The 23,359-nt window shown below is 42.8% G+C and overlaps 1 protein-coding gene across 5 annotated transcripts; it reads left to right on the top strand.

The window, feature by feature from the left end:
* Positions 1-1,919: 1,919 nt before the first annotated feature.
* On the top strand, positions 1,920-21,597 carry Rnf34 (ring finger protein 34). Of its 5 annotated transcripts, none has more exons than XM_048447341.3 (8): positions 1,955-2,074; positions 3,395-3,510; positions 3,979-4,154; positions 12,489-12,707; positions 14,962-15,369; positions 18,719-18,844; positions 19,078-19,279; positions 20,670-21,597. In XM_048447341.3, exons 3-8 carry the CDS (start codon positions 4,023-4,025, stop codon positions 20,858-20,860), a joined length of 1,278 nt encoding a protein of 425 aa, XP_048303298.3. In that variant the 5' UTR covers positions 1,955-2,074; positions 3,395-3,510; positions 3,979-4,022; the 3' UTR covers positions 20,861-21,597. The 5 variants fall into 5 exon arrangements, with proteins under 5 accessions (XP_048303299.3, XP_048303297.3, XP_048303301.3 ...); XM_048447339.3 differs by having other exon boundaries at positions 1,961-2,074; positions 3,392-3,510; XM_048447340.3 differs by lacking the exon at positions 3,395-3,510 and having other exon boundaries at positions 1,945-2,074.
* Positions 21,598-23,359: the final 1,762 nt, after the last annotated feature.

Below are 23,359 nucleotides of genomic sequence, written 5' to 3'. Positions count from 1 at the left end.
CACTTGCTTCTACTTCCCCAGTCCTGGGATGAAAGGCCTGTGCCACAGTGTCCAGCTGCATGAGTGTTCTGCCAAAGAGTACATCTAAGCAGATCTGTTAAAAAGGAATAGATGGGGGGCTGGAGAGATGGCTCAGAGGTTAAGAGCATTGACTGTTCTTCCAGAGGTCCTGAGTTCAATTCCCAGCAACCACCTGATGACTCACAACCATCTGTAATGAGATCTGGTGCCCTCTTCTGGCCTCCATATATAATAAATAAAGTCTTCAAAAACGATAAATAAATTAAAAAAAAAAGGAATAGACAGGGGCTGGAGAGATAGCTCAGTGGTTAAGAGTGCTGTTACCCTTTTATCGCCCCCCCCATAAGGTTTCTCTGTAGCTTTGAAGCCTGTCCTGGAACTCGCTCTGTAGACTAGCCTGTCTTTGAACTCACAGAGATTCACCTACCTCTGCCTCCCAAGTGCAGGGCATTCACCACCATCGCCAGGCAGAGCATTGTTACTGTTACTATTGCAGAGGACCTAGGTTTGATTCCTAGCAGTCACATAATGGTTCACAACCATCTGTAATTCAGTTCCAGGGGATCCAACATCTTCTGACTTTTGGTCACGGCACACATATGGTGCATAAATACACAAGGTAAAGAATTTTAAAGTGTGTTTGTTGTTGTGTTTTTTTTTTTTTAAAATGATAGTGACCAGGCAGTGGTAGTAGCACACCTTTAACCCCAGCGCTCAGGAGGCAGAAGCAAGTGAATCTGTCTGAGAACAGGCCAGCCTGGTCTACTGAGCGAGTTCCATGACAGCCCCAGGACACAAAGAAACCCTGCATTGAGGAACGGGGCGGGAATAGAACTGCCTGGGAAGGAATTAACATTTTCAGGTCTAAGGTGTCAGTTTATTTTTCCTTTTCTCTTTTCTCTTTCTTTCTTTTTCTTTTTTCTTTTCTTTTTCTTTCTTTCTTTTCTTTTTCTTTTTCTTTTTTTTTTTGAGACAGGGTTTCTCTGTAGCTTTGGATCCTGTTCTAGAACTCGCTCTTGTAGACCAGGCTGGCCTTGAACTCTCAAGAGATATGCCTGCCTCTGCCTCCCATAATAAAGGATTAAACGCGTGCGCCACTGCCGCCCGGCAAGGTTTCAATTATTATTCTGAAGTGAGAGAAAGAAGTGTAGGAAAACCAACTATTTAAAGCCTTAACCCAGTGAGGTTGAAGAAATTGGTACCATCATTTGCCACTTGTTTCCTTGCCTCCCAAGTCAATTTGAAAGGATCACGTGAATTCCTTCAAAGGGTTAGGAGTTGGGTCGTGTTGAACATTTCAAAGGTCAATTGGTCTCAGGTGTGGTGCACATCTTTAATCCCAGCACTTGGAGGCAGAGGCAGGCGGCTCCTTTGAGTTTGAGGCCAGTCTGGTCTTCATAGGACAGTCAGAGAAACTCTGTCTTACCGCCGCCCTCCACGCTAAACAACGACAAATAAAAGAGCGATGGGAATTTAATCCAATAAACCTTATTAGTGGTTCTTTCTACACCTCTACTTGAGGAGACCAGAGAGTCTCACAATGTGGGAATCTAGAACATTCGGAGAATGGGGTAAGCCTCGAGGGCCTGCTCGGCAGGTCAGAACAAAATCCTCCAAACCAACCGCTTCTCCCACCCCATCACACTCTTTTCTGTCTCCGTAGGGGAATTTAGGCACGGAAGTGGGAAGTCAATCCAGTCTCGGGAGCTTCCCCTCCGAGAGCCGAAGCGTCGGGCCCCGCCCAGCCCAGCCCTGCCCCTCTTTGCTCCCGAGGCTCCATCCGAGGCCCCGCCCCTTCCCTACAATTTCATTGGCTTTTGTGACCGGCCCCCCGAAGAACTGCTTCGGATTGGTGAGCTTTGCTCGCCGATCGGCGTCTTCCCGGGGCGTGAGCCGGACGTGGCCACGCCCCCTACGTCGGGACGCTCAGTCGGCCTCGGGAGGCGCAGCATTCGCCGCCTTAGAAGGAAGGATGTCCGTTGTGTGAGGAGGCTGCTATGGTGCTGAGTTCCCGGGTAGAGCCGACCGAACCGAGGCGGTCGCGGCCATGAAGGTGAGAGGCTGGTGGAGCCGGGAGGCCCTCCTTGCCTCTCCTATGCGCCCGGAGCGTCTCCTTTTACTCTGTCTCACAGGTTTCCCGGCGGCTTCCTGAGAGACCACCACTGCGGGGGGCGCCCCGACCGGTTCCTGCCGGAGAGGCCGGGCTAGCGGATCCGCCCGAGCTCCCACAGCGCCCCCCGGCGGCCTTGCCAAGGAGGAGGCGAGTGGCCCTGAGTCTCAGCCCGCTGGGCCCTGTTCTCCGACCCTGTGCGTTTCTCGGGGTCCTGAGCTTTTCAAACCGCTAGAGCTCTCCTCAGGCCTCGGTGCCTCTGCCCACTGCCGTGCCCTCTGCCTACTGCTGTGCCCTCTGCCTCTTCGAGTCCTTGAGCCAACCCAGACGTGGGGGGCATCACGAGACAGAAGGCAGAGAGCGGTGCGGGCAGTGTGAGGCTGGGGCCGGGGTAGCCTGGCTAGAGAGGCTAGGGGTTGGGGTCCGCCCCGCAGAGGAGTTTTTCCGCGGCTTTAGACGCTGTGGCCGTGACCTAGAGCGCTAGCTGCGTCTGCATCGCCACTAGGTACGCAGCAAGTAATTTGACAGCCATTCTCCCAGGTGGGAGTGAGAGCGTGGGAGCATCACTGATAGAAGTTTCAGAAAAGGGGAGGGGGCATGTGCGTGATTCTGGCCTACTTTGGGGAGATGATTTTTCTCAACTTCGTCACAGAGAGTTCTAAAGAGTCCGTGTACAACAGTCAATTTAGGTATTGATTCATTTGCCCAAATCAAACCAAGTGACGTGAGTCAGAAGGTGATGATACCTCTCCCTACAGAGACGGTTGTGTTCATCTCATCGAATAAGTGTTGTTGGCTTTAGGCTGCTAGATTAGCTCAACCTTCACAAAGAGTTTAAGATTTACTGTGGACGATTGAAAGAGTGTCAAGTGGCTAGAATAATTCAGCAACTGTTTGTCCAGTTTCTTCTTTGTATTAGTCAAGAGAGAGTAGAGGTAACTCAGAATATAATCCCTCTCTTTAGGAAGGAGTTTGCCAATTAAAGGAGACAAGGTAGGCATGGGGGCACAGGCCTGTAATCAATGTTTAGGAGGCTGAAGCAGGAGAATTGCTGCAAGTCTGAGGCCACCACTTGCTACAAAGCAAGTGCTTTCATCAAAAACCAAACAACAACAACAAAAACCCCAGACAAATACAGACAGATCCAAAGTAGCCACATTACAAACCACAATAATGTAAGGTGTGTGTGTGTGTGTAAAACCAACCCTCAGAAGCAAGAAAAATAATGATGCTTTCATTGTTGCTTACCTGTAATCCCAGCAGGTATTGTGAGGTAGAGGCTGGAGTCAGGACAATTGAGAGTTCCAGCTGGTACAACATGTGATTTGATTTCAAAACAAGCCCCTTGCTGCTGGAAGCAAGGAAGGTTTTTGGAAAAGGTAACTTCTTTGTTTTGAAACAGGGTCTTACTGTATCTCTGAGTGGCCTGGAACTGAATATATAGGCTATTCTTAAACTGGTGAGTGATCTGCCTGAGTGCTTGGATTGCAATTGTGTGGTCTGGAGTGGGAAATATTGGAACTAACTTTAAAGGTGAAGATACTGTGAGAGTTTTAAAAAACTCTTAAAAAATGTTTTTAGGTTTATGTGTATGAGTGTTTTGTCTGTCTGTCTCTCTGTATGTATGTATGTGCACCATCTGTATGCCTGCTGCTCTCAAAGGTCAGAAGTTGGCATTAGATCCCCTGAACTGGAGTTATCAATGGTTGTGAGATACCTTGTGCTACCTAGGTGCTAGGAACTCAACCTACGTCCTCTGTAGGAGCAGTGAGTGTTCTTAACTGCTAAGCCATCATTCTAGCCTCTAAAGTTCTTGTTCTGTTAAATTTTTAAATTTTATTCTATAGGTATGAATGCATATATGTCTGCACCATGAGCATGCCTGATATCCATGGAGTCTGAAGAGGATGTCAGACCTCTGGGACTGGTGTTAATAGTTGTGAGACACTATGTGGGTACCGCAAATCAAAGTTGGTCTCTGGAAGGGCAGCCAGTGCTTTTAATCACTGAGCCATCAACCCCCGTGAGCACTTTTTTTTTTTTTTACCTTTCCAGTGTAGTTACAAAATATCATTGCAACTTAGAATACTCTTATTATTTATTTATTTTGGTTTTTCAAGATGGTGTCTGGCTGTCCTGGATTTCACTCTGTAGACCAGGCTGGCCTCAAACTACCTCTGCCTCCCGAGTGCTAGGATTAAATGTGTATGCCACCACCGCCCAGCAAGGACAATATTATTATATTTCATTTGGCAGCACAGTGGACTCTTAGGAAGTGTTATAATTTCTACTGTTTATTTAACTGAAAGTAAATGACTTAAATGATTTAGTTTTTATACCCATCAACAACTCCATCCTCTGTCCATTGCCTTTTCCCCACCCCTCTCTGTCATTTAGTCATCATAGAAACCACGTTCTCTAATCTGGCTGGTTAATATTTTATTTAATGGAATCATTAAAAGAGATCACAGTATATAGTATAAGAACCAAAATTTGAGCTGGACTGTGGTATAAGAGCCAAAATTTGAGCCAGGTGTGAGTTTGAGGCCAGCCTAGTCTACAAGAGCTAGTTCCAGGACAGCCAAACCTACACAGAGAAACCCTGTCTTGAAAAACAAAAACAAAAGGGTCAAAATTTATAGTAACCTTTGAGTATTTTTTTTAAATTGGTTTTTCCTTCCCTTCCCCTCCCCCCCTTTTTTGAAACTTTATTTTATGTGCAATGGTGTGAAGGTTTCAGATCGCTCAGGGACTGGATTTACACACACTTATGAGCTGCCATGTGGGTGCTGGGAACTGAACCTGGGTCCTCTGGAAGAGCAGTCAGTGCTTATAACCGCCAAGCCATCTCTCCAGCCCCTTTTATTGGTTTTTCGAGGCCTTTTATTGGTTTTTCGAGGCAGAATTTCTCTGTACTTGTGGAGCCTGTCCTGTAGCTCACTCTGTAGCCCAGGCTGACCTTGAACTCATAGAGATCTGCCCTGCCTTTGCCTCCCTAGTAGTGGGAGTATTTTGAAACTTTTCCCTGCTTCAGGGATTCTAAGTGTATTGTACATCATGTATATACACACAAGACATACATTGAGATCATTTGAAAACTGACACTGGAAGAGGGCTAAGTTCATTCTTAGAATGTTCTTAGAAACATTCAGAATACTTTAACAACCATCTGCAACACACCATCCATCCATCCATCCATCCATCTATCTATCTATCTATCTGTTGGGAGACTGGGTCTCACTATGTAGACTTGGAGCTCACTATGTTCATCTGGAAGAACTTTCAGACTCTTCTAATCAATGAGCCATCTTGAAATTCTTCTAATTGAAAGTGAAGGACAAAAGATGTTGGGTTTTTTGTTGGTGTTTTTCTCTTTCTTTCTTTCTTTTTTTTTTTTTTTTGAGGCAGTGCTTCACTATGTAGCCATGGTTAACCTAGAATTTGCTATGTAGACCAGGCTGGTTTTGAACTCAGAGCCACCTGCCTGTCTTCTATGTGCTGTAATTAAAACTGTGCCACTATGCCTGGCTTCAGTCAATTTTTTTTTTAACTTTACTATTATTGTGTTTATGGGAGCTAGGAGGGAATGCCCATGAGCCACCCTGGCTAGAGTGTGGAGATAAGAGGACAACTTTTGTGGAGTTGATTTTCTCCTTCCACCTTTATCTGGGTTTAGGGGCTAAAACTCAGGGTATCAAGCTTGTGTGGCAAATGCTTTTATCCTCTGAGCCATCTTGCTGACCTAAAAACAATTTTGTTTTGTTTTTTGAGACAGGGTTTCTCTGTGTAATCCTGCCTGTCCTGGAACTCTCCTTGTAGACCAGGCTGGACTTGAACTCACAGAGATCCTCCTGCTTCTGCCTCCCTTGGTGCACTCTTGGCTACCAAAAATTTTTTAGCAGTGCCTGTTTTTGAGAGACTAGACCATCAGTGCCAGTTTTCCTGGGGTTAGAGATTTCACATAAGAAAACAGGAAGTTCAGTAGGACATAAAAGTAGCTCCAGCATGATGGCGTGCAACTTTTATTTCAGCACTCAAGATAGTGGCAGAAGAATCTGAGTTCAGGGCCAGACTGGTAGCAGGACTACGTAGAAAGATTGTGTCTTGAAAAAGAAAAACAAAGCAAAACAGTTGGGAACAGAGAGTAAGTAAAATGAAAGAAATCACTAAATTTCAGTAAAGGGAACTAATTTGAGAATCAGATTAAATTGACAGAACCTCAGCTAAGCCATTCTAATATAGCTACCTAATACTTTCTGAAAGTACTGGGGAGCTGTAAAGGGAAGTGGGAAAGTAGAGGCACACCCCAGAAAACAAAGAAATAGAGAAGTCTTGGGTGAGCACGTGGGTGAGACATTACCCAGACTTTTCTAGCCAAAATTGTTTGAGCAGGAAGAAGGAATCTTCACTCAGACCCAGAAAGCCTTGACCTTGTAAACATTGACTATATATTAGAATCAGTTGGGAGTTAAAGAAAAAAATTTGTTGCCCAAACTGTACTCTAGAGTAGCAAAATCAGAGGGCCCCCTATTTAAAAACCTTTAAAATTTCATTTGTTTGTTTATTTGTGCATATGTATTCCACAGCCCTTGTGTGGCATTTGGAGGACACTTTGGGGAAGGTGGTTCTCGTGTGGACCCGAGGTATAAGCTCAGGTCTTCAGGCATGAATAATTTTTAAGGCTTTGTGGTGAGTCTGACATGCAGAGAACCACAGTCTGGGTCAGTTTCACAGTTTCATCACTTAGCACATGATGGTACAGCCTCAGAGGTCAGGAACTAAAACCGCCTGTTCCCAAGTACAGGGGAGGTCAGATTACTAAAGAAATCACTTCAGTTCTGGGGTGTCAGAAGACACAGGGCTTCATATAGAAGTGAAAGTTATGTTTTTCATGTTCTCTAGGTGGGAATGATGGATACCCCAGACAGGACTAGTGAGTGCATACAGCCCCCTTTGAACTCTGAACTGTCAAATAGGTTGAAAAGGTGCAGATGCTGTTCTTAGAGAAGGGAGCATTGTGGGCTCTACCCTTCCTATACTGCCAAGAGTGTTCGCTTAAAGCAACAGCTATTTTCTTTCCTTTTTAAAAATTTATTTATACAGTGTTCTGCCTGCATGTATGTCTGCAGGCCAGAAGAGGGCATCAGATCTCATTAGGCATGGTTGTGAGCCACCATGTGGTTCCTGGGAGTTGAATTCAGGCCCTCTGAAAGAGCAGCCAATGCTCTTAACCTCTGAGCCATCTCTCCAGCCCCCAGAGTTACTTTCTCATTGGCTGTGTTTGACCAAAGTTCACAGATCCTAATGAGGCTACAACCTAGCTTTTTCACTGTTTTCTTCCCTTCTCCTATAGTTTGGGGCTGGAAGTAGTGATATGGATGTGCATTGTACTAAGTAAGTGTGACAGCAATATATTTTTGACTGGGAAGCTGTGGGACTATTTTGTTTTTATAATGAAATATTTAAAGAAAGCTAAAAGTCTTCTCTGCGTGTGTGATTATGTGAGTGTGTACATGTGTATAGTCTAGAGGGAACTTTGGGGGTTGTTCCTGTTGTAACTCACATAGGCTCATATATTTGAGTGCTTAGTCACCTAGGAATGGTGCTATTTGAAAAGATTAGGAGGTGTGGCCTCTGGAGGAAATGTGTCAGTGGGGGTGGGCTTTACGGTTTCAAAAACCCTGCCAAGTTGAGAGTTTATCTGCTATGGATCATGATGTATCTCTCAGCTACTCCTCCAGCACCTGCCTGCCTCCCACCATGCTCCCCACCATGATGATAATGGACTGTCTGAAACTGTAAGCAAGCCCTCAGTTAAATGCTTTTTTTCTATAAGAGTTGTTATGGTGTCTCTTCACAGCAATAGAACAGTGACTAAGACACTTAGTGACCTGGAAATTGCCAAGAAGGCAAGGCTGGTTGGCCAGCAAGCCTCAAGGATCTGCCTGTCTCCTTCCTAAGGCTGGGATATAGATTCACCATATGCTCAGCTTTTTGACTATATAGTTGAGTTTACTTACTTAATATTTCAAGACAGTGCCTCTTGTAACTCAAGCTGGTCTCGGTTTACTATATAGCCAAGAATGACTTTGAGCTTCCAATCCTCTCGATCCTCTCGCCTCCACCTCCCAGTTGCTGAGATTATAGACTTGTGTCCTCATATCCTCACATGGGCTTTTGTGTGTGTAGGGAGCAGGTTCTTGGGGTAGAAAATAGGTTCTTTTGCTCGTAGGCAAACATTTTACCACCTGAGCTATCTCCTCAGCTCTTAGTGTCCTTTTGATTATTTTCTTTCTGGAGGCAAAGGAAATTCCTGCTCTTTCATAGCACCATGAGGGAATGGGACTATATTGTTTTCCTCTATTAATAGCATCTACCTAAAATTGTACTTATTTTCTCTCAAATAGGTCCTCTGTTCCCTCTACTAGAAGTACAGTTTATTTTTGATTTTTTAAAAAAGATTTTGGTGTATTTTTACATGTATGTGTGTATTTAGAAGCCAGAGGGGACGTTGGGTGTCTTTCTTAATACCTTTCCACCATAACATTTTTTATTTTTCTTATTTTTTTTTTTTAGATTGAAGATTTAAAAGAACATTGCTGGGTATATGGTTGTGTACACCTTTAATCCTAGCACTCAGAGGCATACATAGGTAGCTTTCTATGAATTGGAGGACAACTTGGTCTGTGTAGCTAGTTCAGGCAAGCCAGAATTACACAGTAAGATCTTGTCTCAAAGAAAGAAGGAAGGAAAGGAAAGGAAAGGAAAGGAAAGGAAAGGAAAGAAAGAGCGAGCTTTCTTTTGGTGGGACATGGTAGCATGCATCTTCTTGAATCCCAGCACTTCCCTGGGTCTCCATAGAGAATTCCAGGATAGCAAGGACTACCTGGAGAGATGGAGAAACCCTGTCTCCGAGAGGATAGTGAAAGAGAGCACACGTGTTTTCGTTGAAGACTGCTGATAAATCTTTCTCTTCCTTTTGGTTTTTCAAGACTGCATGGTTTCTCTGTCCTGGAACTCTATCTGTAGACCAGGTTGGCCTGCCTTGAACTCACAGAGATCTGCCTGCTTCTGCCTCCCAAGTGCTGGGATTAAAAGCGTGCATCACCACTCCTGGCCAAATCTTTTTTTTCCTTGAAGGAAGAATCACTGTTAGTTTGGTGTTTTGTGCTTTTATGTATAAGCAAACTATTGCTCTAGGATCTAAGATAGGGACTCTTCATTATTTTACTTGCCTTTTTAAAGCAACACTATTTTGAGAGTTATGGATGTGAAGCTGTATAATCCTTAAGTTAGTGATGAAGGTACTTAGACAGTTGAATTTTGTATACTACATTCTTTTTTTTTTTTCTTCACTTGAATGACTTCTGGATAGTGAGAACAGCATCATCATTATTAGTACTCCAAGTTGTGTTTTTAAATCTTTAGGGTTTTTTTTTGTTGTTGTTGTTGTTGTTGTTTTTTGAGACAGGGTTTTGCTGTAACTTTGGATCCTGTTCTAGAACTAGCTCTTGTAGACCAGGCTGACCTCAAATTCACAGAGATCTGCCTGCCTCCCAAGTGCTGGGATTAAAGGCGTGCGCCACCACCGCCCAGCAAGTTTTTTTTTTTTAAGCTAGTTGAGGATATAATATTTGACAGATAAAATAAATGGAGCCACATGTGGTATTGTTTGGTGCCATTTTAGCTAATACCTCAGGTACTTCGACTCCTACCATTTATCACATTGTCTAGGTTCTAGAATATGTTTAAGTAAGACATGGGAACCAGGTGGTAGTGGCAGCGCATGACTTTATTCTCAGCAATTGGGAGGTAGAGGCAGGTAGATCTCCAAGTTCAAGGTCAACCTGGTCTACAGATTAAGTTCCAGGACAGTAAGGGCTACACAGAGAACCTATCTTCGAAAACCAAAAAAAAAAAAAAAAAAAAAAAAGAAAACAACAAAACCAAAACACCTCTACTATCCCAAACACTGTACGTTTTATTCTTTAAGCACGGGAAAATGGTTTTTGGCCTCACATTTAAAAATTTGTATCTATATCTAACAGGCTTACTTATCAACATTTCTGAGACAGAAGCTGTACTTGTAGCTCTCTGGTATAGTGTTTGCCAAGCAGGGGTGTATTCCCAGCAACACAAAAATAAAAATAAATTGTTTATAGGTGGTATAGTGAGTGATAACCATATTCTTACTGAGAACAAAGAGACAAGTTATAAACAAAAATACCCTAAAAGAAAGTTATTCGGGGGAGGGCAAATGTCCTTTATATTTTGTGAGGTTGAGTGTTTTGACCATTGGAAATGATGTTTAGTGCTTTCATCCTGAAAAGATAGAGCAGCTTTTGTCTTAAAAGTGCTTCCCTTAATGTCAAATTAATATATTCTTTATAAAGAATGTGGGAAATAAAGTAGAATTAAAAAAGGAAGATAAATGCATGAGATACTTTAAAATCTGGAGAGCTGCTGGTGTGTATGGTGGTGCACGCTTTTAATCCCAGTTCTCCCATAGATTTCTGGGAGTTCAAGGCCTGGTCTCCATAGCAAGTTCCAAGCAAGACAGCTAGGGCTACATTAAGAGACCCTATTAAGAAAAATAAAAAACAAAAACAAAACCCCATAGAGAGCTTTATTTGGCATTTGATTGTTTTTTGTCATGCTTAAGATGGAACCCAGGACCTCATGCATGCTAAGTATACTCTTGACGCTGAGCTACATTCTTCCGTTTTTTTAAAAGATATATTTATTAATTATGTATACGGTGTTCTGCCTGGATGTATGCTTGCAGGCTAGAAGAGGGCACCAGATCTCATTACAGATGGTTTGAGCCACCATGTGGTTGCTGGGAATTGAACTTAGGAAGAACAACTAGTGTTCTTAACCTCCAGCCTCCTTCCCTGTGCTGTTTAACAATAAAAACTAGCATATTATACTCAATAACGAGTGAGACAATAGGATTAATGAGAGTATGGTTTTATATCTTATCTTTCTGTTAAATAATAGCTGGAGAAATAGACCTGTAGTATCCAGTACTCAGACACCGTAGGACTTTAAATTTCATAAAAAAACTGACATTTAAAGGGGATTAGCATGTCTCCAACATTGCATAGGACATACTTGACTGACATAGAGTCAGTGTAGTTACTTATAGAAACCTGAGACGGGGAGGATTGCAAATCTGAGTCCTGGGCCTCTAGACCCTGTTTCATTTTCCTCCCTTCCTCTCTCCCTCCCTCCCTTTGTAACCAGACTGTCCTGGAAATCACTGTGTAGACCCACCTGCCTCTGCCTCCAGAGTGCTGGGATTAAAGGCATACGCCTCCACTGCCTGGCTTCAACTTTTTTTTTTTTTTTTTCTTGTTTGGAAATATCAGAAAATTGTCTTTCACAATGACTTGCAGTTTTGGTAACGTGAATGTCTCTTCTTAGGGATGCTTGGAAATAAAGTGCTTTTTGGAATATTTACCCTACCTGCTCCTGAATTTGAAGCTTCTTTAGTACTGTGTTGGGGATGATAGATTGGAGACACTTACTTTGTGATCTCAAAGTTACTTAAGGCAAACTTACCTCTGAAAAGTGGCAGCCCACATTCCACTTGGCTTTATTTTATTTGTTAACTTTTGAGACAGGGTCTTTGTAATTGCTTTGGCTGTCCTGTAACTCACTTCCTAGACCAGGCTGACCTCTAACTCAGAGATCTACCTGCTTCTGCTTTTTGAGTGCTGAAATTAAAGACATGCACCATCACTTCTGGCTTATCTTGTTTCTTTTTCTATTTTTCTTTCTTTTTTTTAAAATGTTTTTTAAATATTTATTTATTTATTTATGTATACAATATTCTGTCTGTGTGTATGCCTGCAGGCCAGAAGAGGGCACCAGACCCCATTACAGATGGTTATGAGCCACCATGTGGTTGCTGGGAATTGAACTCAGGACCTTTGGAAGAGCAGGCAATGCTCTTAACCTCTGAGCCATCTTTCCAGCCCCCTTTTTTATTTTTCAAAGCAGGGTTTCTTTGTATAACTTTGGATCCTGTCCTGGCACTCACTCTGTAGGCCAGACTGGCCTCGAACTCACAGAGATCCACCTGCCATTGCCTCCTGAGTGCTGGGATTAAAGGCGTTTGGATGTTCTGCTTACATATATATCTGCGTACCTTGTGTGTACCTGGTGCCCTACAAAGCCAGAAGAGAACATCAGATCCTCTGGGAACAGAATTATAGATAGTATGGGCCAATATGTGGGTACTGAGACTCAAACTTGGGTCCTCTGGAAGAGCAGCAGCCAGTGTCCTTAACCTTTGAGCCATCTCTCCAGCTCCTCTGCTTGGTTTTAAACTATGCATTTGTGGTTTTTTCAGGCGGGTGCTACTTCTATGTGGGCTTCATGCTGTGGGCTGCTAAATGAAGTCATGGGAACTGGAGCTGTCAGAGGTCAGCAGGCGGGATTTCCAGGAAGCACCGGCCCATTCAGATTTACACCAAGCTCTGACTTTCCCACCTACCCACCAGCAGCTACTGAAGGGCCCAATATAGTTTGCAAAGCATGTGGGCTTTCATTTTCAGTCTTTAGAAAGAAGGTGAGTTGGATGAAATGTTGCGTACAAATAACACATGGTGAAATGAACAAGACACAGATCATAATTCTTGGTTGTAAGTTATGTTAAATAGATAATCTATTTGGAAATCTATGCAATAAGATTTGAGTTCTCTCAAATTTTCTGATCAGTTTTTGCTGCTTTTCCTTTGGTGTGTGAATCTTTACTTCATTCCTGATGATACTCATTTAAACGCCCAGCTGTCCTTCTGCCTCAGCCAAGTATTAGATTACAACATGAGACATTCTTCAACATTCTTCCTGACTCCTGACCCCAAACACTGTCTTGTCTGTCTATCTATCTGTCTGTCTCTTTGTCTGTCTAGCTACCATCTCTATTTAGTCTTCTCTTGTATTCTGACCACAGTTTCCCCTCCCTCTTTCCCAGTTCCTCCCCCTACCTCCCTTTTTCCCAGATCCACTCCTCTTCCCTTTCTCTTCAGAAAAGATCAGGACTGACTCCCAGGGGTTGTCAACCAAACACAGCATAACAAGTTACAATAAGACTAGGCACATACCCTCATCAAAGCTGGACAAGGCAACCCAATAGGGAAAACTCTGATCATATTCTTTTTACCCCTCTTTTTTAAGTTTATTTTTATTCCATATGCATTGGTGTTTTTGCCTTCATGTATGTCTGTGTGAGAGTGTTGGATCCTCTGGAACTGGAGTCACAGACAGTTGTGAGCTGCCATGTAGGTGCTGGGAATTGAACCCGGGTTCTCTGGAAGATCAGACAATGTTCTTAACCACTGAGCCATCTCTCCAGCGTCTGACCATGTTCTTTTTTGTTTTTTTCGAGATAGGGTTTCTTTGTAGCTTTGGAGCCTGTCCTGGAACTTGCTCTGTAGACCAGACTGGCCTCAAACTCACAGAGATCTGCCTGCCTCTGCCTCCTGAGTGCTGGTCTTAAAGGCTGCCCAACGTGGGTGCTGGAAACCAAATACAGGTCTTTTGGAAGAGCAGGAAGAACTCTGTTTGTTTGTTGAAACAGGGTTTCTATGTGTAGCTTTGGAACTTGTCATGGAACTCGCTCTAGTCCAGGCTGGCCTCAAACTCACAGAGATCCTCCTGTCTCTGCCTCCTCAGTGCTGGGATTAAAGATTTGTGACACCTCTGCAGGGCTGCAGGAAGAATTTTTAACCTTTGAGCCATGCATGGAGTTCCCTGACCATCTTTGTTACTTTGTTTCTTTTTTTGTTTGCTTTCTGCCTCCCTCTTTGTTATGGTTATGTGTGTGTGGCTTTGTGAGTGGATACTGCATGTATGTGGATGCCTGAGGAGGCCAGAGAGCTTGAGATACCCAGGAACTGGAGCTATGGTAGCATTTGTGAGCTATCGGACATGGGTGCTGAGAACTAAACTTGGATCTTCTAGACAAGCAATGCTTTTAACCACTGAGTCATCTCTAGCTCCAGTATTCTTAACTTTTAAATAAGGAAGTTGGGTGTAATTGAAACTTACCTGTAATCACAGAACTGAAGAGGCTAAGATAGGGTCATTGCTGTAAATTCAAGGCCAGGTGAGGCTACTTAGAGTGTCCTAGGCCAGTTTGAGTACAGCAAAAGAACCTGTTGTAGGGGTGGGAGTGGCAATGAATAAACTAATGTTTGTGGAGATTTTACATAAAGCACTTAGGTTACAACTTTTACTTTCACGGGTCATGCAGTCTGATCAGTATAATCCCTTGAAGTACATAAAGGAGAGTGTTGGCTTGTGGGAGCCATACACTGAGCAGAAGTGGACACATCTGAGTGTCCTCTCGAAGGCCCTCTTCTAAGATGGCTTAGATTGTAATTAGGGTCACGTTGCTACAGATTTCTGTGCTAGTGGCATCTTCTGTGTCTTTGGGTTAAGTTGGAGAGGTCAGTTTCCTTTCTTTTTCTATTAAGCTTTTTTCCTCCTCTTTACTGAGAAAATTCTCCACATAGGGAAAGATCAGGAAAAGAGCTTTGTGCTTTCTGTTCCGTGTGGTTCAAGTCAGCTCATTCTGCTAATTACATGTTTGTGCCAAGGGGTGGAAATGTTTTAATTCATTAACACAAGAGTGTATATTTTTCTTAAAGTGCTGTATTTGAAGTTTTGTGACTCTAAGCTGCCCTAGTGATAACTGGTTTTGTGAAAATAGGCTGGTGTGGTGGGGACTGCACATGACCCAGGTTTCAGTTTTAATACAAGCTTAAGAAGAGGGTGCTTTCACAATGACTTATGTGTGGTGTTGTCTGTTCTGTCTTCAGCACGTTTGCTGTGACTGCAAGAAGGACTTCTGCTCCTTTTGCTCGGTTTCACACGGAAACCTCCGCAGATGTTCTACTTGTCACCTACTGCAGGAGACAGCCTTCCAGCGCCCTCAGTTGATGCGGTTGAAAGTGAAGGACCTACGGCAGTATCTCCTCCTCAGAAACATACCGACTGACACTTGTCGGGAGAAAGAAGACTTGGTAGATCTAGTACTGTGCCATCGTGGACTAGCTTCAGGGGGTGACCTGGACTCAAGCAGCCTGAATTCCTCACGGTCCCAGACTTCTAGTTTTTTTACACAATCTTTTTTTTCAAATTATACAGCCCCCTCTGCTACTGTGTCCTCCTTCCAGGGTGAGCTCATGGACACAGATGGGACCTTCAGATCAGAAGTTCTGGCACAGGTAGGATGGTGTCGTTGATGACCCTGGAGCCTGGTGTGTACACTCTTGCCCATATGTGATAGGGATCGACAGTGCTGGGTGACTTCAGATGAAGGGCAGAGATTCCATCCTCAGGGCTGCAGTGCATGTCTGCCTGATGTGTAGTCTGAAATAGCTCATGAGTTTCTTGTCCTCTGTTTCCTGTCTTGTGTAGTTATAGAATTTGTATAGTTAACTGTTGGAGTAGTAACTAAAGTGTCAGTGACCATAGAAACATTCAATAGTTAATAATCATTGACCTTGATGAAGGGAAATTGTTCTGACTTGCTCTTATTTACTTAATTTGAGACAAGGTCTCTACCTCAGGTTAGCATCAAACTCCCTCTGGGGCTGAGGATGACCTGTTCATGTGTGTATGTTTTGCTTGCTCAGTTCTCTACCTTAATCTGTGAGACTGGGCTTTTACTGACCTGGAGTCACTGATTCTGCTAGCAGTCTGGCCAGAAAGCCTCAGGGATGCTTCTATCACTGTCTCTAGTGCTGGCATCGAAACATGTGCTCTTCACCTTGCCTTTGTGTGAGTGCTGGGATCCTGAACTCAGGTCCTTGTACAGCAAGCATTTTAATTATCTGAGCTTTATTCTCCACCCCATCCCTGACTTTGAACTTCTGGTTTCCCAGCTTCGCCCCTTGAGCACTGGGGTCAAAAATGTGTGCATCATTATAGCCTGGATTAGGTGGTGCTGGGGATTGAACCCAGGGGTTTATTCGTACTGAGCAAGCATTCTTGTTAATTTTTCCAGACAGGGTTTCTCTGTGTAGCCCTGGCTGTCCTGGAACTCACTTTGTAGACCAGGCTGGCTTCGAACTCTCAGAGATTCATCTGCCTCTGCTTCTCTAATGCTGGGATTAAAGACCTATACCACCATTACACAGTCTAAGCAAGTACTCTTAACTAAGCTATATCTCCTATTACAAAATTACCTAATTTAAATAACAAAAATAAATGTACTTATTTAGTATAATTAGAATACTATCTCGGGCTGCAGAAATGGCTCAGCAATTGAGCACTGGCTGCTTTTCCAAAGATTCTGAGTTCAATTCCCAGCAACTACATTGTGGTTTACAACCATCTATAATAGGATATGATGCCCTCATCTGTCATGCAGAGCACTCATACATAAAACATAAATAAAATTAAAAAAAATAAAAAGAATACTATCCTAATAATGTTCTTGAGCATCATAGCTGGATAACATGCAGGGTTGCAACTCATAGTTTGTTGTACATAAATGAGTCTGAAATGCTCAGCCTTATCTTGTGCTTGTCCCACAAGCTCTATAACTTAACATGTTTCTCTTCATCTATGTTTTGCCTCAGGGCTTTTTACCTTTCTTTCATCCTGTATGTCCTACTCAGAGTCTGGCTGGTTGGCCTCTGGCGGCTCCCTCATTCTCTTCTCAAGCCCAGATTCTTCCTCCTACTACTTCTCTCTTCCTGTCAGTCCTGTCTATCCTTCTGTTGCCTAACTATTGGCCGTTCAACTTTTTATTAGAACAATCGGGTGCTTTAGTCAGTCAAAGCAAGCCAGGTGATAGTGGCACATACTTTTAATCCCAGCACTCAGGAGGCAGAGGCAGAGGCAGGTGGATTTCTGTGAGTTTGAGGCCAGCCTGGTCTACAAGAGCTAGTTCCAGAACAGGCTCCAAAGCTACAGAGAAACCCTGTCTCGAAAAACAAAACAAACAAACAAAAAAACCCACCAACAAAAAAGACAGTCAAAGCAACACATCTTTACATGTTAAAGAACAGCATAGCCAGGCAGCAATGGTACACGCCTTTAATCCCAGCATTTGGGAGGCAGAGGCAGGTGGATTTCTCTGAGTTCGAGACCAGCCTGGTCTACAAGAGCTAGTTCCAGGATAGTCTCCAAAGCTACAGAGAAACCTCGAAAAACAAAAACAAACAAACAAAAACCCCAAAAAAACCTAGCATAAACACATCTTTCCCTAGTTAAAGTAATATTCCACAACCTATCTCTGTGAGTTCAAGGCCAGCCTGGTCTACAGAGTGAGATCCAGGACAGCCAGAACTACATAGGGAAACCCTATCTGAAAAACCAAAAACTAAAACAAAGGACAGAGACGGAAAGATTGATTTAGCTGTTATCCAAAAATTCATAATTTAGGTAAGACAAGGACCAAAGTTTTATGATTTTTCTCAAATGAGAACTTGCGTAATTATATAAAGATATATCTGACTTGTACCATTTTGGGGATATATGACACCATTTGGGGGAGATGTAGGTGGCACAGTGCTGCAACGTAGTGCCTGTAGGGTGAAATATGTGATATTGGAACCAACCTAGCTATTATATGCTGTGGCCAAAGAATGTCATTAAGCGTGGTGGTATACATCTACAATTCCAGCATTTGGAATGTGGGGGCAGGAAGGAAATGAGTTAATTCTAGCACAGGTTAGACTTTGCCTTTAAAAAAAAAATCTGTATTTAGTTATTTATGGTATTTTTGAGACAGGGTTTCTCTGTGTAGCTTTGGAGCCTGTCCTGGAACTCACTTTGTAGATCAGGCTGACCTCGAGCTCAGAGATCCACCTGCCTCTGCCTCCTGAGTACTGGGATTAAAGGCGTGCCATGCGCCACCACCGCCTGGTTTAATTTTTATTTTTTAATTGGTGTTTTGTCTGCATTTATGTCTGTATGAGGGTGTTGGATCCCCTGGAATTGTAGTTATAGTTGTGAGCTGTTATGTGGGTGCTGGGAATTGAACCTGGGACCTCTGGAAGTGCAGCCAGTTCTCTTAACTGCTGAGCCATCTCTCTAGCCCCAAAGGAAAATATGTGAAAGAAAATATATAATACAAAATAGAAAGAATTTTTGTTTTTCTAATTAAAACTGTTGTTTATTGAGAATTTTTTTTCCGAGACAGGGTTTCTCTGTGTAGCCCTGGCTGTCTTGGACTCATTTTGTAGATTAGGCTGGCCTTGAATTTAGAGAATTTCCTGTCCTGCCTCTGCCTTCCAAGTGCTACGATTAAAGTTGTGTGTCACCACTAGCCGGTTTATCAAGGATTTTTGTTTTGTTTCGTTTTGTTTTTTGAGACGTGGTTTCTCTGTGTAACAGTCCTAGCTGTCCTGGAACTAACTTTATAGACCAGGCTGGCACTGAACACACAAAGATTTGCCTGCCTCTGCCTCCCGAGTGCGGGGATTGAAGGAATGTTCTGCTTGCTCTGTTGACCTGGCTCTAAAGTAACCTTGGAGGATCAGTGGATAGTTTTTCTCTGAAGAGAAGTAAAGTAAAAATTAGAGAAGCCTGATTAGTTATCAGTTGGATTTGTCATACATATAGGTGCAAAGTGAGATAGCTTCAGCCAACACAGATGATGATGATGATGACGATGAAGATGAAGATGATGATAATGATAATGAAGAAGAAGATGATGATGAAGAACAAGAAGAAAACTTGGAGGAACAGGTAAAACTCCTTTAAAACTGCATTTCCTGATAAATGCATTGGCAGAAAGGGAAGATGCTGGACTTCCTCTAGATCAGCACAGGACATTTTTTTCTAGTTCAGCTGTAGACAACTGTATTGCATTACCTCAGGGAACTTGAGGAGTCTGGGGAGAGCATCCAGAGCCATTTGGACCAAAATAGGAGAGGCATCTGGACGTGTGGAGACAAAGTTAATAGATGTTCTGATTTCAGAACCCAGGGCTCTCTAAGAAGAAAGTGAGAGCCTCGCTGTCCGACCTGTCAAGCCTTGAAGAGGTAGAAGGGATGAGTGTGCGCCAGCTGAAGGAGATCCTGGCTCGGAATTTTGTCAACTATTCTGGCTGTTGTGAAAAATGGGAGCTGGTAGAGAAAGTCAACCGGTTGTACAAAGAGAATGAAGAAAACCAAAAGTCATGTAGGTTTAATTTTCCTTTTTCTCCCGAGTATCCTTTCTTGGGCTTTAAAAACTGGGTTGTTTGTTGCCATAATTAAGTCGGATTTAGTCACGTGGCAGTGCATGCCTGTGATCCCAGTACTCAGAAAGTTAAGGCGGGAGGGTAGCTAGCTGTCAGACCCTATCTTGAAAATAAAAATCACTGGGATGGAGAAATGACTCAGTGGTTGAGAGCACTGGCTGCTCTTCCTGAAGATCTATGTTCAGTTCACACACTCACAAGCAACCTACCACTGTCTGTAGCACAGACATGCATGCCTGCCAAAACACCAGTGTACATAAAATTAAAAATTAAATTATTAAAACACAAACCATTAAAAAAAAAGATTTGGGGCTAGGGAGATGGCTTAGTAGTTAAAAACTGCTGGCTGTTCTTCTAGAGTACCAAGGTCAATTCTCAGTGCTACATAGAGACTCCCTACTCTGTTATTTCAATTTAGGGGACCCTGTTCCTCTTCTGGTTTCTATGGGAACCAGGCATTTAAGTGATACACAGACATAAATGCAGGCAAAACACCTATAACACCTAAAATTAAATAAATAAATCGATATTTTAGAAAAGCAAATGTATCTTTTTAGTCCCTGGGTTAGTTATGTAAGCCAGTTTATTGAGCTGCTAAATAGTCTTACATTACATGGGCTTTGAGACAACTGTTACCAGGTAAGCTAGACAATCAGTCATTTGTTGAATCTAGTTTTTCTTATTATTTGTGGAATAAAGTTCCTTTTACCGAAATGCGACTGTCTCATCTTCATGGCCATACAGCTGAAACATCCAGCTAAACTTGTACTTTATGGGTTGATTGTTTTTGTTTGTTTGTTTGTTTGTTTTACTTGAGACAAGGTCTCCTGTAACTCAGGCTGGTCTCAAATTCACTCTATAAAGAGGACCTTGAACTTCTAAGCTCTTGCCTCTACCTTCCCAAGTGCTAGGATTACAAGCATATACTGTTGTGCCTGTAAGCCAGGCAATCAAACCCAAGACTTCACACAAGCTAGGCAGGTACTCTACCAACTGAGCTACATCCCTAGCCCCTATTTCTTTTTCCTATAGAATGAATATATCTTCATTACAAACCTCTTCTATTGCATCATAAAACAGAAATAAGTAGCCAACATTTATGGAACACATTTTAGCTGGTCCTAAGCCACATATTTCTTCCGGAAATCTGAGATGCGTATCACATCTAGTATAAGAAGTGTAGGGAGGGAGGTTAAGGGACTACTTTCTGTATAGCACTGGGGTGGTACTGAGCCTGTGTTCGTTGCTCAGAAGATGGCTGCTTGGCCGTGGGTAGGGGAGCAAGGCCAGTGGCCACTTCCAGAGCCCTAGCTCTCTATTTCTTTTCAGACGGTGAGCGGATGCAGCTTCAGGATGAGGAAGACGACAGCCTGTGCCGAATCTGCATGGATGCAGTCATTGACTGTGTCCTGCTGGAGTGTGGGCACATGGTCACCTGCACCAAGTGTGGCAAGCGCATGAGTGAGTGTCCCATCTGTCGGCAGTATGTGGTGCGAGCTGTGCATGTTTTCAAGTCATGAGATTGAGGCCCCTTGCAGTGACACACGCCCATGATTCTACCCCAAACATCTGAGTGCATAAAGGACTGGAAACTTACTGTTCCAAGGCAGAGACTATTTTTAAAAATTATTTTCATTACTGATTGGGGACAGAAAGTTCATCCTAAGACAGGCCTATATGCCTGTGGACACATGGCTTTCCCAGCTTCTGCTGGGTTTTATCACTTATTTCCCCTGAGCACTAGTTGCTGAGGTCAGACTGTCAGTGTGGGTATTTCCTCTTGCTCTATGGAGGCCTGTCTCTTAATTTCCCCTTTTTATCATGTGTTTGAAACTTATGTTCACTTAGAAATGAACTCATTGTTCACAAGTGGGCTAGTGTGGACTATACTGAGCAGTGGATGCTCTGAATGTTCACTTTGTTAGTCATGTATATTTTAAATGCTAATATTTGATGAATATAAGTTTCCACATTGTTGCTATCTCTGCATTTAAACATAATTGGGAGACAACTGACATTCTATAGTCAACTGCCAGGGCCTCAGATAAATATGTCCATTTTTGTTCAGGTACAGCTTTTAATAGCAAGAGCTGCATCTAGCTTCTTATCTTAGAAGTGTGTGTGTGTGTGTGTGTGTGTGTGTGCTAAATTCTTTATTAACATATAATCAGTTTACACTGTTTTGTATAGTGAAGGTGTATTTTTAGTGCTACCTGCTAGTAATTTCAACTTCAGGAATAAAATTAGATTAAAAGGCTATTGTAGTTTATATTGTCTCCCTAAGTTTCAAACTTATTTGCAAATAGCATGAACAGACATCAGCATCCTGGTCTAGCACCTCTCTTCAGAAGAGATGTGGACGCCTTCAGACATCTTTGCTGCTTACTTACCATAGTCGTGTTTACTGTGACAAGGTATTGTTAGATGCTTTATGGTTTTCTCAGTCCCTACCATCAGTCTAAAATAGAAGCTGGCACACATGGATGGAGACGCCAGTCTTTGAGAAGGTAATAGCTTTGTCTAAAATCTCAGCTAAGGAGTATGTATATATACATTTAGAAAATATATATAGTACCTAGGGTGTAGCTAATGGCTAGAGATAATACTGTTATTAGTAAGCCACATGTTACCTTACAGCACTGGGATGGGGGAAGAGACAGACAATAGATTTCCAGTCTAACTCTAACATTAAGGTTTCTTTTTTTCAGCCCTTTTAGTCCATATAGCAAATGAGAACTTGAGATCAATAGCTTATGCAGAAAGGGCCAACTTAATGCAGGGTTTGCTTTTGGTTGAGAACTGTCAATTCACCTCACTTTACATTGAATGTATTGTAAATCATCTGGGTATGATGTGAAATGCACAGGATTATATGTACAAGGTATTTAATACTATACTACACGTGACTTAAGCATTAAGCATGTGTGGATTTTCCCATCTGTGGACAGGGATCTTGGAGCCAGTCCATGGTGAACGCCAGGGATGACTGACTGCTTGACTGCTTACTTTTTTGGGTCGTCTTCTTCCTTTTTTTTTTTTTTTTTTTTCAGAGGGTAAACATTTCTTCTGGAAGCTGCATACTTTAACTGGCATATCATGCCCATAACATATGGCAAATGGATAAAGTGCTAAAGGTTCACAGCAGAATAGAATGAACTCTCCTTATTCTTGTCTTCACAGTAGAAAAGAATGTAATTTGAGACACCATGGTATCTTCGACAAACATCAGGGTCCCTTGATAGACTGACTGGTCTACTAGTTCAGATTGACCATAGCAAGTATATTCACAAGGCTATGGTCCTTGTATTACTTTAACAGCTGTGGAGCACCTGTTTACAGTGTGTGGTTTACACTGGCTTCATCTGAAGCTTCTCTAAAACTATAGAGAGAGCTGTTGAAATGGCTCAGTAGGTAAAGGTATTTGTCATGACCCTCATGACCAGAGTTCAAACTTCATGGTGGAAGGAGAGAATCTACTTCCTCCACATGTGAGCCAGGGTGCAGCATGCACGTCACATATATAAATAAATGTAACAATTAACAAAAACCTAGAAACTGGGATAGAATCTTCCTTGATGGTTCAATACTCCTTGGGGGATGTTGACTGTGACCTGTGTACTAGTCTGGAACTACATCATGTTCCTCTGCTATGTGCGTGTGGTGTGAAGCCAGATTCTTAGCAAGAACTGTTTGAGGGTGGGGGGAGAATAACCATGAAAGCAGTTCTTAGAGGGAAAGATGTATAGACAGAAGTTTCTGTCCTGCCCTGTCCTATAGCCATCCAGTCCCAAAGAAACACAGAGGCTTATACTAATTATAAACTGCTTGGCCTATTAGCTCAGGCCTAGCTCTTACAACTTAAATTAACCCTAATTCTTGTCTATGTTTAGCCATATGGCTTGGTACCTTTTTTCAGTAAGGCATCCTCATCTTGCTTCCTCTGCATCTAGCTGTTGATTTGACTCTCGGCCTTTCCTCTTCCCAGAATTCTCCTAGTTTGGTTGCCCCACCGTCTCACC

The sequence above is a fragment of the Myodes glareolus genome, chromosome 2 (genome assembly GCF_982192425.1).
Source record: "Myodes glareolus chromosome 2, mMyoGla1.1, whole genome shotgun sequence".
Classification (NCBI taxonomy): domain Eukaryota; kingdom Metazoa; phylum Chordata; class Mammalia; order Rodentia; family Cricetidae; genus Myodes; species Myodes glareolus.
Note: the sequence above shows the minus strand (reverse complement) of the source record. Positions and strands in the feature narration are given on the sequence as shown.